This window comes from Lemur catta, chromosome 13 (assembly GCF_020740605.2).
Source record: "Lemur catta isolate mLemCat1 chromosome 13, mLemCat1.pri, whole genome shotgun sequence".
NCBI classification, from domain to species: Eukaryota; Metazoa; Chordata; class Mammalia; order Primates; family Lemuridae; genus Lemur; species Lemur catta.
The window spans coordinates 71,382,005-71,396,787 of NC_059140.1; the positions used below are offsets into that span (position 1 = coordinate 71,382,005).

Here is a 14,783-nt window from a genome sequence, read left to right on the forward strand (position 1 = left end):
TAGATAATAATTTAAGGGATAAAAGTGTTAAAAGTCAGAGTCTAAGCAAAACGATCCTACTTCTCAAGGTGAGTCCGTATACATGAATAATAGTTCTATGAAAGCTAGTGTAGTGCAATTAACTTTGGAGTGTCCTTAAAAGAAAGCATTTTAGTTCAAAATAGTACTGAAAAAAACTATGTAATTCAAGTCAGAACCTCACATTCCACTAAGTAACAAAATTAATTTCAAAGGATTAAAATGTTAAAGTAAAAGAAAAATTAAACCATTAAGAAAAATAAATGTTCTTCAACTTTCTTGTCACTTTTCTTTACAAAGTATTTATTGGTTCTCTTCCCTTTCCTCTCCTTGAGGTAGCCTGAGCAAGTGAAACTTCAGGCAGCCAGTTTCCTAAAGAGGCAGCAGAGGCCAAGGAGACACCTGGGGGCTGACAGAGCCAGGAAGGCAACTAAGTCTGGCAGGACCCTCAGAGTCAGGGCTAATGAGACAGTAGAAGCCAGTAGGGTAGACAGCGCCACATAAACAACTGGGGCTGAGGAAGCAGCAAGGACCATTCAGAGTCACAGCTGAGGAGATGATCAATGATAAGAGACGACTGACAATGTTAAAGCTGAGAAGGTGATGGTATGTGTGTCAAAACATTGGTTTTATAAAGTGGAATAACAACATATATAAATATATTAAAAACTATGGGAGCCAGATTACTCATTATCAAAGAAGAAAGCTGCAAATATAAAAAAATTTGAGACTAGGTTAAGTCATGTGGTTTTGGACTGTAATTGAAGATATCAGTGTGAACTTCTGGTTTTAATATGGATAGATCAGTTTGAATGTATACATATTTATATACACATATATACATATAAACATATTTCTTAGATCTGTCCAACAAGAGTACCCAGAAGTAATGACAACCAAAGAGCAATAAGCACAACTAATATCCAGATCTTGGTTTCTAAAAACCATATTCACCAGCAAACCAGGGCTCTTTGAAAAACATGGACAGTTCCAGGGCTGGGACAAGGAATGATCCAATAACAACTTGTGGTAGAAAGTAAGAAAATACTAAAAAAGTAAAGACGTTTGTCCTAAAGATCCAAGAATCTATGCTAAGGGTCCTACTGGCCAAATCTTTAGCTTCAAAATGAATAATGATACAACTCAGGATAGACAAATACAGCCTTTGGGATAAATCCACCATTCCATCATTCCACTTGGTTTTGCAAGTTTCATTGGAACAAATGATACACATTCAATTATATACTATCTGTGGTTATTTCTGCAATAAAATGACAGAGTTGATTACTTGCAACAGAGACCTTCTGGTTCCCTAAGCCAAACATACTTACTTATTGGCCCTTTGCAAAGAAAGTATACCAATTGTTAATAGAATATATTGAATCCATGTGTTAATATTGATATTTAAAAAATGAAAAATAAATAAATAAATGGAGGAGTAAAACAAGTTCTTCCTTACAATAGAATAGCAAACTAATAAATATCTTAGAAAGCACTGTCATTTGGCAGCCATCACTGTAAAGATTAATTCCAGCAGGAGTAATCAATGAACTAAAATAAATAAGTGAAACTTTGTTGAAGAACACAGTATTTATATACTCTCAATATATTTCTCTACCAAACACTAATTAATTACCAGAGAGAAAACAGTAATTTTATAACAAAGAAAACTGAAAGACAACATCCTAATCAAATATTCAAAGTTAACATCACTAATAAAAGGACAATTCAACATTATGTACCTCCCTGATGTGATATAATGAGACAGAAACAGTATGACTTCTGTATTGTTCCTAGCAAATATGAAAAACTGGAAACATCATGAGCAAATATCTAACAAATTCAAATATAAGAGCAGTCTAAAAAATAATTTATCTGTATTCTTTAAAAAAGTCAAGGTCATGAAAGACAAAGAAATAGTTAAGAGAACTATTCTACACTGAAAAACATTAAAGTGACAAGGCAACCAAGCACAATACATGATCCACCACTGAGATTCAAGGTAAAAGATATATTTTTTTCTAGAAAGTACATAATTGGAATAATTGGTTAAATCTGAATGGTGTCTTTGTATTAGATGATAGTATTGTATTAATGCTAATTTGCTGGTTTTCATGGGTATCTTGTGGTTATTTAACAGCATGCCTTTACCTTTCAAGAAATACATAATGAAGTATTTAGAGGTAAGAGGGCATCATGTCCATAATTTATTCTCAATTGATACAGAAAAAAATATGTATATGTATGTGTGTTTATATAAACATAAAAAGAGAGAATAAGAGAATGATAAAGCCTGTGTGGTAAAATATAAAAAACTGGGAAATCTGATAAGGGACATATGAGAATTCTTAATGTTTTAAAACATAAATTAATATGAGTGAGTATATGATTTGTTCAGAGTAGAGAAAACTCTATGATAGTGTAGTGTTTAAGAATGAGGGGTCTGAGCAGATAGTTATGATTCAAATTTTGGTGCTGTCACTTTGTACCAATTTTCAGTTTCCTAATCTGTACAATGGAAATGATATTAAAGAGATAGGTATACAGAGATACAGTCTTATGTATGTGTGTGAGTATGTCTACGTATCTATAATATAATTAGGCAAATTAACATGTAGAGTGCCTAGCAGAAATTCCAACTCATGGCAAACATTCAATAAATTTTAGGTATTATAAACTTAAAAGCAATGGAAGAAGCCACAAAAAGACAAAATAAGAGATCTAAATATGAACAATTATTAAAGCCTCATCAATAAAATAAAAAGACATAAAAGCTTATACAAATATTAATATAGTAAAATGCTATTTTTTCTTATCAAAAGATGCTATAAATTTATAATAGTGATTTATCATGAGCATGCTGAGAAAAGCAGTCTAATTACACTATTGGTGAGATCATAAAATGATCTGACATTCCTGAAAAAAAATGAAAATATTTTTCATTAGCTGCTTTCTCAGTAATTCTAAACAAATCAAAGATGATCATCTAATTATTTAAAAATTTATAATGACGATCACCTAATTATTTATAAAATCAAAACTTCAGAAACAATGTAAATGGTATATCCTTCTAGATTACTGTGTAGAACTGAGAAAAAAGGTGACAAAAAATGGAGAAATGGATTAAATATCAATTCTGTAAAAATGTTTAAACATTTTCACATATTTATGAAATAAGAAACAATGGAAAAAAACATGCCAAACTTGTAACAGTAATTATTACTGGGGTTTGGGTCATAAACAATTTTTTTCTTTTGTTTTATTTTCTGGAAGTATACATTTTTGCATAATTATAAAAACTGGCTATATTCTTAAAACAAGAAAGAAAACATAGTAAAGAATTAAATTAGTTTCCACTATACTCAGAACAAAGGGTAAATTTGGAATAAAAATAGAAACAAGGGTAACAATCTAAAAATGTTGAAAGCAACTGTACTAGAACATACTGGTTATAACCACTATTATTCATCTGTTTTTAATATTATGAATGTATCTTCCTGAATTAAAAATGCATATAGGCTGAAATAAAGACAAGTGTTTATTTTTACCAGCCTTTATTCCAAAATAATTTAATATTGCAAAGCTCTAAATTTCTTCTTTACAACAAACAGTTCTCCATATGCAAGTCTACTACACAAGAAAGAAAACAGTTCACTGATGATTTCATAATCATGTACATCTGTTCACCGTAACAGTATTCATAGAATAATCATAGGCAAGTTGTAAATAGGGCGGTAGTGTTGTACTTACCTAATCCTTTAGGTGTAATGCCACTACTGTCAGCAGGATTAATGACCCAGTAGTAATATTTTAACGTGTGCATTAGCTGTAATACTGTTCCTACTCTGCGTATAGTGGTGTAGATGGTAGCAGTTCCGATAAATTCAGCAGACAAATAAGTATATAGGGAAAGTTGAACCTAATACAGAATATAACACATCATTAAAATAAATCTAAACGTCTCAAGTGCTTATATTATAAATATATGTTCAATTCTAATTTAAATGCAAATTAATAAAGGCTGAGATGACGATTTATTATGAGGTTAAAAATAACTTTTCTTAAATATTATTTATGTTTTAAAAAGAAAATAACCTGTAATAAAAATATTCTAATAAAATTTATTATAATAAAGGTAAACTAATAGCTTTCGACAATTAAATAATTTTAAATGATTCAGTAATTTAATTGAAACTAACCTGATAAGATCAAAATATTTGAAAAATCAATTAGACTAAAGCCCTTAAGCAAAGTATACTTCAGTAGTTCTCAGTGTATATATTTCGTCATAGCAACAGAACTAACATCAGTCAGCTACAGCATATTTGAAAAATATATATATTTTTATATATTCTAAAAGTTTAAGTAATATTAAATTCTCTTCACCTATGGCCACAGTACATACTTGGCTTTCAAAATCTGACAGCATAAGCATACAGATGGAGAGTCAAACACCTCGTTCAAAAGAGTGAACAAACTTCAGATTCAGATCTAGCCAATAATCAATAAAATGAACCATAATATAACAAAAATCAGAACTTAAACATTATCTAACCAAGTGGGAGATTTTAAAATTGTAAAAGACAGCTCAAAATCAAAATATCCCCAGGCATGGTGGCTCATGCCTGTAAACTCAGCACTTTGGGAGGCCAAGGCAGGAGGATTGCTTGAGGCCAGGAGTTTTAGACTAACCTGGGCCAACGTACGGAGCCCTGTATCTACACAAAATAAGAAAAACTGAACCTAGTGTGGCGGTGTGTACCTGTAGTACCAGCTACTCTGGAAGGTGAGGCAGGAGGATTGCTTGAGCCCAGGAGGATTTTTTGGGCTGTATTGAGCTATGATCACACCACTACACTCCAGCCTGGGCAACAGAGCGAGACTCCATCCCAAAAGATAATAATAATAAATACATAAATAAAAATATCTCTCATTATTTATTTCTACTGGGATATAATAGGTCTAAATTCAGGTTTGAAAACTAATAAGAATTTTAAGTACTACCTAGGAAAATATTTATTTATATATTTATTTTAAAACAAAAATTATTTGCATATAATTATATAAATTCTGCCTTCAGAATAAAAGAAATTTTACAGTCAAAATGATCAAGTGGTCATGATACAATTACTTATCTGTTCCCCTTCCTAGTCTTTCAGTAAGTGGAATACCAAATTCTCTTCCTTGGAAAGGTATGAATCGCGCCTTACGATGTCAGAATGCAGTGTTACACAAAGCTTATTTTTAAACTATAGTTTCACTTATTTGAATACTTACATATTTAATATTTTGATCTTGGATATTACCTAACAAAATTGCCTTGGATTGACCATATAATAAACTAAAAAATCTAAATGTTTTCTATGGGATGCTTTAGATCCATAACAAAAATTTATAACGTTACACTAAAATAAAATGAATGAGAATAAAATCCATACCTTTGCAGGTGTATGTATCCAGATGGCTGGGTTGAATAAAATGTGATCACAAAGCTGCTTCAGCAAAGGTGCTCCATGAGATAAACCATCAAGGTATTTTGCAAAAGATAAAAACTGCTCCAAGACAGCTCTAGTTATATGAACTCTTGATGACTAAGGAAAGAAAACAGAAATTCTAGCTTGAAATATCCAGAATATCAAATGTATAATTCCTGACTTAAGTACATATGAATTTTTCATATACTATCCCTAATAGTTTACATGTAAAGTAAAAATTTTATATTTTCTTTTTTATTAAAATTTTAATTATATTAAGAAACCTAGAATTTTATGATACTTCTCTGAGCGATAGTTTATCTGGAGTCCTCTCCAGATCAATTACAAATAAATAACTCGGATTAAATAATGGTACTATTAGCACAAGCTAAAGAAACAAAGTTATGAATAAGAACGTTTTCATTTCATTTCTGTAGAAATTGACAAACAAGAGATCTTAGACATAGAAATTAAAATAATATGAAATAACTATCATGAAAGTACATAAAAAGAGACATTTGGTAAGAGAAATGCCTTCACTCAAACTAGCCCCAAACCAAAGTGAAAATAAACTGACCCTATCATACTGCTAAATCATTCCTTCAAAGTTACAAATGAGTTCCATATTGACAAACACAGTGCATTTTGCTTAGCTTAAACTTTTCTGACCTATCCATAGTTTCTCAAAAAGCAGATATGACTCTCCTGAACATACTGTCTTCATCTGGTATACACAATCCTCAGAATATTTCTGAATATTTTTTGCTTAAAATATTTGCTTGGCATTTTCTTCTCAGTAAGTATACTCTCCTTGGATATCTTATGCTTCCTCATCTTTATATAACACCACCTCTAAGCTGAGTGCTCTCATCAAGAATTTTCAACTGCCATCACCATATACCTATTACCAATGGTATTTAGATAAACAATAGACCGTCCAAATTCAAACCAAAAATTCAAACCAAAACTGCACTGTCCAATACAGTAGCCACTAGCTCTATGTTGCAACTGAGCACTTGAACTGTTGCTAGTCAAAGGTGAGAAGTGCTGTAAGTATGTACCCACTGGACTTTTATACCTTAGAATGAAAAAAAGAATGTAAAAAAATCTTATTCTTTTTTTATTGAATATAAATTGAAATGATAATATTCTAGATATACTAGGTTAAATAAAATACATTAAAATTAATTTCACCTGTAACTTTTTACTAGAAAATTTTAAATTCCATATGAGGCTTGTATTATAATTGGACAATACTACCCTGGAATATAATTTCAGATGAAAATGCTGTAAGATAGAGAAAATGCTCTTTATAAAAGCTGATAATTAAAACTCAAAGGTCAAAAAATGTATATTCCTATGAAAATCTTTTCTTTCTCATCTAGTGATCCTTCCTGTAGTATCGCTATCCTTCTAATTACAGGATAAAGAATTACCTATCACTCAACCCTAAAGCACATATTAACATCACACCTTTCTCCCATTTTTCACTGACTGAAGTCCAAATATTAGTATAAGATAATCCAGATCTAAAAGGAACAAAATTGTCTTACCAATTTTTACCTCCTATATAATTTATCTACATTCCTCATGCTTATAACAAGGGCAACTGAAAACATTTGATTCTACATAAGTCACAAACTCAAATGATTGCAAATAGTTAACAACACCGTGTGCAGTAGAGTCAGAGACAGTGAAGAGCAGTGAGAAGTGCTCCAGGTACTAAAAGCGAAAAAAATTCAAAACCAAACAAGTCTTTGTTGAGCCAAATGAAATATTTCTTTAGGCCAATCTCAGCCACAGAACACCAGTTTGCTTCATCTGCTTTCTCTATCATGCTGCCCCAACTTGTAATACCCTTGCATCCCATTTCCTTTACCTTAAAGGGAGAGCTCGAGACTTTTCATCTGGTCATTTAGAAAATACACATGTGGAATACTTACTGTTTGCCAGGTACTCTCCCTGGCACTGTGGAAAGAGCAGTTAACAGAACTGGCAGGTGGTGGGGGCAGGGGAAAACCCTCCCTCAAAGAACTTATATTCTAAGGGAGGAGAAGATAGGTACACACAGTTAAAAAAAAAAAGGAAAATATGTAACATGTTATAGGTTATTAAGCTCATGGAAAAAACCATGGAGAGGTAACATTTGCAGAAAGGTGGTTAAGAAGTTTTACTAAAAAGGTGGCATTTAACTGGTTTGAATTATGATAAGGTTAACAATGATTTTGTATTAATAGGATTGTGTGTTTGACAAAAATATTAATGGTGCTTAGATAAGTAATAGCCTACAAAATTCAAATCAAAGCTTACAGTATTTAACTTTACATGAAAAATTTATAAAAAGATGGAAGAAATTATCCCAGTAAATAGCTGAGTTATTGAAGGTAGGGCAACAAAGATAAATCTTGAGTAAAAATTGGGTACTCATATTTAAAAGAACTGCAATGAAAAAAATGCAATACTTTAAATTTTAAAATATTTTATTCACAGATAGAGGAATAAAATTAAAATAAGCAGTCAATGGTTATTTAAAATTTTAGCCAGCACCTTCACTAATTATAATTTCATATAGCTTATCTTATATATTCTATTTTTACTCAGTAGTAATGATATCAAGAACATGATCTGATACCTTCTACTCTTGTGCTTAAAACTCTGAAATAGAATACAGTCAGCTCCTGCTACTAGATAAACATTCTCAGTGACCAGACTTTCTTATAAAAATTGCCATGTGCTTATAAAGAACACTAAGTGGCAATATGTTAATAAAATTAGGTTGACCACTATGAACATATTCACATGAGGAATTCATAATTTAGAAACATGTTTCAAATTTGCTCTGTGATAGAAGCATCACATCAGGCCTTCCACATTATTAAAAAACCCTGTGAATGTTGTTTTCACATACCAATTAATGCTGTTGGATGGTAGTTTTTAATTATAAAACTGATCTTTAGGCAATATTTTTCTAAAATTGTATCTTTTTATTGGCCTAATCAAAATCCTACAAGGTGTAAAATAAATATTCTCTTCAACAGCACATTACCTTTACCTCTAAGTAGTACTTATTCCTTCTTACTTGTATTACTATTAGTTATTCAAAAATCTTTCTTTCCTGATATAAGAAAGGACATCATCTTATTTATCTTTTATCTTCCCAATCCTACTCTAATTCCTCAGTAAATTTTTAACTGAGTTCATGTCAAAATTCAAAAACAGAATAAAAATAGGTAAGAAAAAACATAAAGAAATTAGAAAAGCATGAAAGAAGATATCCAACTCTGTTTTTAAATGTGTTTACTTTGATTGATGGCTTTAAAATATTTTTTCTATTTAGGTATTTGCTTTAATTTCCCTAAGTAAAGCTACTTTAAAAAGATTTGTATTTGGGTAATTTATAGTTATAAATCTGTAAATTTTAGGCAAAAACACAATGAGAATCTCATAGAAAATATAAGTTCTGGAATTTGAACTACATGACATTACTTTTGTGTGGTGACAGAATACATAATTTTTAAGAAGTCCTTTGTGTAACTTGAATAACCATATTTGAAAATGGAATCTGAGAAGTTAGAAAAGACAAATATATTATAGCATCCACTCCAGAATTAATTAAACCAAATAGGAGTAATGGATGTTACATGGAGAAATTACTATTCAATAAAGAGAGATCTTTCCAACATTTAGAGCAGCCCACAATGGAATGGGTTGCCAGAAATATTAATTTTTTATTGCAGAAACCATTCTCTCTTTCTTTCTCTCTCTCTCTCCAAATATACACACACACACATATACACATACACACATATATGTATCGCATATGATTTTACATTAAATAAACTCTGTAAAATTATTTTAATTGGTATAGGTCCATCATGAAGTAGTTGATCCTCAATATCCATTCCACTCCTCCCAGGACTCCAAGGTTGAGCTCCAAATAGCCCAATCCAATCATATTAATAATTTGTTGCTGTTTTGGTGGGGTGGTAGGAGAAGTGGTAGGCAATAAGTTCAGAGACTCAACATCGAAGTTTGGCAATTGCAGAGCAACAATTGTTGGTTCAAAGGGAACCCAGGACCTAAATTAACCAATCAAATTAGGAGGATCTTGCTCAGTAATTGGGAGAAAAGAACTCTCTCTCTACTGAATGTGAAGGTCTATAGCACTAAACCCCCAGTAGCTGTCCTGTGACCACAAAGGAGATCAGCTTTAGTATAAAATCATCACTGTAATTGGCACAGCAGAGATACAGACAAAACCTGAGTCTGTTGACATTACTGAGACTCAGATAACCCAACCCTGAAACACAACTTACCATATATGTTATGTTGGCTCTCCAACCTTCCCTGTCCTATTTCTATGCTTGGGACACTCCTTTGCCTACTGGGTTCCAATTAGGTTTGACTAGTTGGAGACAGCAGCAGGAAATTAAAGACAGGAAGAAAATGAAGCTGGGACATTTATTTTTCTGGCTTCATCCCTTCAAGTCAGTACACTGTATTCCTTTATTAAAGACCACACTCGCGTCAGATGCTCTTCTCTCACAGCTAGAATAAGTTTCTCTTTGAGTTATACTAAACACTTACTCCCTTCATCTCATCAAACCTTGCTGAGTTCCCTTAACAATGCTCAATACTTTTTAAATAGCCTTGCATTAAACTCTTCTCAATAACCCAGATTGAGTACGCCATCTGTTTCCTGCCAAGACTGATTGATAAGCCACCAATCACGAGACTTTCAGTTACACTAGCTTGTATATTTCCTTAATGTTGAAGCTCCTTTGAATCAAATTTTCTATTAACTACAACCTAAAATATCCTATTGAATACATTAGATAACCTGTAAATTTTCTGCAAGCTCACATTCTGGCAAAATAAAACAAAAACACCTTAAACTTTTTTCATGCAATAGTCTAAAGGTGATTTAAAAAAAGATCTCTCATTAGACCACTTTACTTAGATACATTTCTACAACAAGATAAAAGCTAAGTGAAAGTTAACTGGTAACTTATTATTGATAAGAAATTAAAAATGGAAACTTTATTACTTACACTACTAACCAGCCACTGATCATTTAAAAATAACCCAATGTGAGCATTCATCTGAATGAAAGAAAGTAAAAAGGTATTCTTTTTAGGTAATTGGCCAAACATGCAAGGCCTTTTCATTAGTTCAATTCAACAACTATTTATCGAGGCAGGCACTGTTCTAGGTGCTGCAAATATAACAACCATTTTAGTCTTTAAGGGAAAGGCAAAGAAGTCTTTGTATGGCAAGTGTGGATAAAACACAGAAAGCAAGGAGAGTGGTAAGAGATGATATCAAAAATTTACAACTTCATTCTGAGAAGGATGGAATAGTAAGATAAGCTACATTTTAGGAGAACTAGTCTGACTGCAAGTGAAAAATGGACTATGGATAACCAATGGTGAAAGATGATGATGGTCTGTACTAACATGATATCAAGGAACACAGTAAGGAGCAGAGTAGTAAGTAGAAAGTAGTAACTGATGGTAATACAACATACAACATAATTTGCTGAGAGTTTGAATCTAGAGTACAAAAAAGTAGAGTCCAAAAGGATTAACTTCTTTGTTCTGAACTATTTGTTGAATGGTATTGCCATCAACTAAGATAAATTAGAGCGAAGGAAGAAAATTTGAGAGAAAAATCAAACAGTGTGGATAATTTAGATTTCATAAAGATTACTAGACATCCAAGGGGAACTGAAAATGGGTGAAACATTTCAATTGAGTGTAATTAGTATTTACAGGACAATGAAAGGTAGGGAGATTGATAAGCTCAATTAGAGTAAGATATCGTATGAACAGGAAAGTGGAAAGCTTTCCAGGATTAAGCACTGTGACAGAACAGTCATTAGAATTTATTATAGAAAGATGAAGAACTACTAGGAGAGCATAAGAGGAGTTTAAGGAAGTAGAAAAAATACAAAGAAAGAAGCTGTCACAAAGCACAACTGAAGATAGCATTTCAAGGAGAGAATGTTCAACTGAAATGTTAGCTCAAATTGAGGAATAACCACAGGCTAGAATGTAGCCATTGGTGACAATGACATGAGCCATTTTAAGGGAAGTGTAAGAATGAAAGCCTGATTGTAATAGGAGTGGATATAAGAGTAAATGAGAGTTCAGGAATATAAGGAAGGTTTAACATTTGAAAATCAATTAATGTAATTCACTAAATTCAAAATAATGTAGAAACATCAAAATCATCTCAAATAATGCAGAAAAAAATTTTGATAAAATTCAGCACCTGATTATGATAAAGAAAACTCTTAGTAAATTAAAAATAGATAATTCCTTAATTTGACTTAAAAAACCTACAAAAATAATATATAGCAAATATCATACTTAGTGGCTGATTGTTAAAAGCATCTCCCGTGAGATCAGGAATAACATACGGATTCTCATTATCACAACTTTTATTCACAGTCTTAGATGGTGCAATTAGGCAAGGGAAAAAAGTAAAAAGAATAAATATTAGAAGGGGAAAAATAAAACTATCATTCTCAGATGATATTATTGTCCACAAAGAAAATTTTTTGAAAAATCTACAAACAATTAGAATTAATTGAGGATGAGCAAGATTGGCATATAAAAGTTCAACACAAACAACAATTATATTTTTATGTACCAGTGAAAAACAAAAAAATTAAAATTGTAAAAGCATCAAATAATATCAAATATCTGGGAATAAATCCACCACAAAGACAGAAAGTTTCTACACAGAAAACTACAAAAGAGAACCTAAATAAATAAAAGGACATACGCAAGTATACAAATTGGAAGATTCGATATATTATAGCAAAGGTGTCAGTTTAATATAATGAAAACCCTATCCTTTTTTGGAAGAAATTGACAAGCTGATGTATATGGAAATGCAAAGACCCAAGAATAACCAAGGCAATCTTGAAGAAGAACAATAAAGCTAGATAGTTCATACTATTTAGATGTACTAATATGATATGCAAATTAAGACACTATTATATTGTCTTGAAAACAAAAAAAAAAATCCACTCATTAATGGTCACCTGATTTATGGTAAAGATTACATTGGAATGCAGTGGTAAATCATCTTTTCAATAAATGTTACTAGACCAGCTAGATACATATATGCAAAAAAAAAGGAAGAAGAACCTTGAGCCTTATACCTCATGCCATATATAAAATGCAATTGCAGATAAATCGCAGCCCTAAATTTGAAAGATAAAATAAAATTTTGAGAAGAAAACAGAAAAATCTCATTTCTACTACTGTAGAAAAAAAGTAAGGAAAATGATAGTTAAAATTTGAATAGAAATAAATGAAAGAATTTTTCTTCAGTTTCTATTTTCACTCAAAATTTCTTAATTATTTACACTTCTAACCCCGTTTAATTTCATGTCTATATTTATATGCAAGTGCATAATATGAAAATGTTTATGAATTAGCAAGTAATATTACTTCTACACCCTCAATGGAAAGAGAAACTACAGAAAAAATATAATTGGTGATTGTCAGTTGTCCAACTACAAAGGCTCTACAACAAAACCGTTAACACACATCACTTACCTTTTCAAGTAAGTAGCCAATGACTAAAAAGCCTTTTCCACCCAGCATCTGTTCTTGCATGGCTACTGAACTTTTAAGTAGTTCAACCAGGAATGCCAAAAGAGTAGCACTGCATGTAAAGTACAGATAATTCCATTATGTAATCTTCAAATGTTTATTATAAACATAGTGTTCCATTTCAGTATGTTATTATGCCAAAAAACAACCATATTCAAATATAATCCTTATTTCGCTGACAATGGCTATTATACTTTATATTATACAAGAATATATTTTCTCACAAGCATGAGAAAATTAATGTTATCCTTTTCAAATTAAATATAATAAATTGAACCATAACCATATAGTTTTTTAATATTCCCAAATAAAACCTCAGATTTCATCTATACATACATATATGTCCTGCTTCAAGTAAATATAACATAAGAAACCTACATATATCACTTTTCCATAATAAAGACCTTATCATAATATTCTTTTGAATAGCAGGCTATTGTAGATAATTTTAAATATGTACATAATAGTGTTTTGGAAGAACAAACCTATTTTTAAATAAACTTTTTATTTAGATCTATTTTTCAAAATTACATTAATTATTAAAAGAAAATCCAGAGAAATATATGTCACTTATGTCCAAGTATGCCCTCAGAAAAGAAATGATTCATGTAATATTGAAATAAAAAGTGGCAATTAATTACACAATGTATACCCAAAACATAAAAGCACACAGAGATATGTTATACAAAGATTAAGCACTTGATATATCTGTTGAATTAATGAAGAAACACAAGAAAAATAAATGATTGCATTAAGCTTGATAATGTATTACTTTACAAAGTTACATGTAACAATTTTCAATCAACAGCACTGATACATGAATATAGTATTCCAATAATGAAAATACACATTCCTTCATTGTATGTGCTTAATGCAATTTATAATAAATTGCTATAAACCAGATTTTATCAGGAATTAAAATAATATCTATTTACAATGTTTTATGATATACTCTGAAATACCTATTTACATCCATTAAGAATAGGTAAAACCACAGATTTCTAAATATATTTTAAATGCGGAAGAACTCATTCTCACAAGTAATTAAGAAAATTTGGTAATGAGGAAAACTTTAAAATTATTAAAGCCCAAAAGGAATCTGAAGTTACTCTAGTCTCTTAATTATTCCAGCTCTCTGGTTTCAATAAGATTGATAAATAACACATTTCTCTAATAATGTGGCTATTTTTGTTCAAATCAGAAATGGTCACATAACAAGAACCAATAGCAAAATTATCATTATCACTACTATAAAAATCTATAGTTTAATAAACTATACTATATCAGCTAGAGAAAACATAGTATCTGGAAATAAGGTACTTCATTACAGGAAATTAAAATTCAATGTATTAACTGGCCCTATAGCCTTAAACAACAACAAAAAAGTAAACTCATATCACAAATCAATGATATTCTTTTACTTTGTCCTTAAGTCAAAGATAGAGATTTATAAGAAAAACACAACTACCATGGAATCCCTTGGGGTTTTTTTAAATGTTTCTGTAAAGCACAGCTATTAAGCAATCCAGTCCATTTTAAATGAATTGAATCAATAGTCAAGGCCACTTCACAAATAACTGCCTAAGTACTATATTACATTCAACACTTCTGCCTAGATGTCTAAAAAGAATAAAGAAAACTATGCATAGAGATCACACAATTT

The 14,783-nt window shown here is 30.9% G+C and overlaps 1 protein-coding gene across 11 annotated transcripts in view; it reads right to left on the reverse strand.

Annotated features, from left to right (window-relative positions):
- The window catches only part of NBEA (neurobeachin), a 562,035-nt gene that overhangs the window by 440,958 nt on the left and 106,294 nt on the right, over positions 1-14,783 (reverse strand). For all 11 annotated transcript variants that reach the window (XM_045567190.1, XM_045567200.1, XM_045567192.1 and 8 more), the window contains 3 exons: positions 13,064-13,172; positions 5,457-5,609; positions 3,769-3,937 (listed from right to left, as the gene is read on the reverse strand). In XM_045567190.1, the coding sequence (XP_045423146.1) occupies positions 3,769-3,937; positions 5,457-5,609; positions 13,064-13,172 (431 nt within the window). The remainder of the gene's footprint in view (positions 1-3,768; positions 3,938-5,456; positions 5,610-13,063; positions 13,173-14,783) is intronic.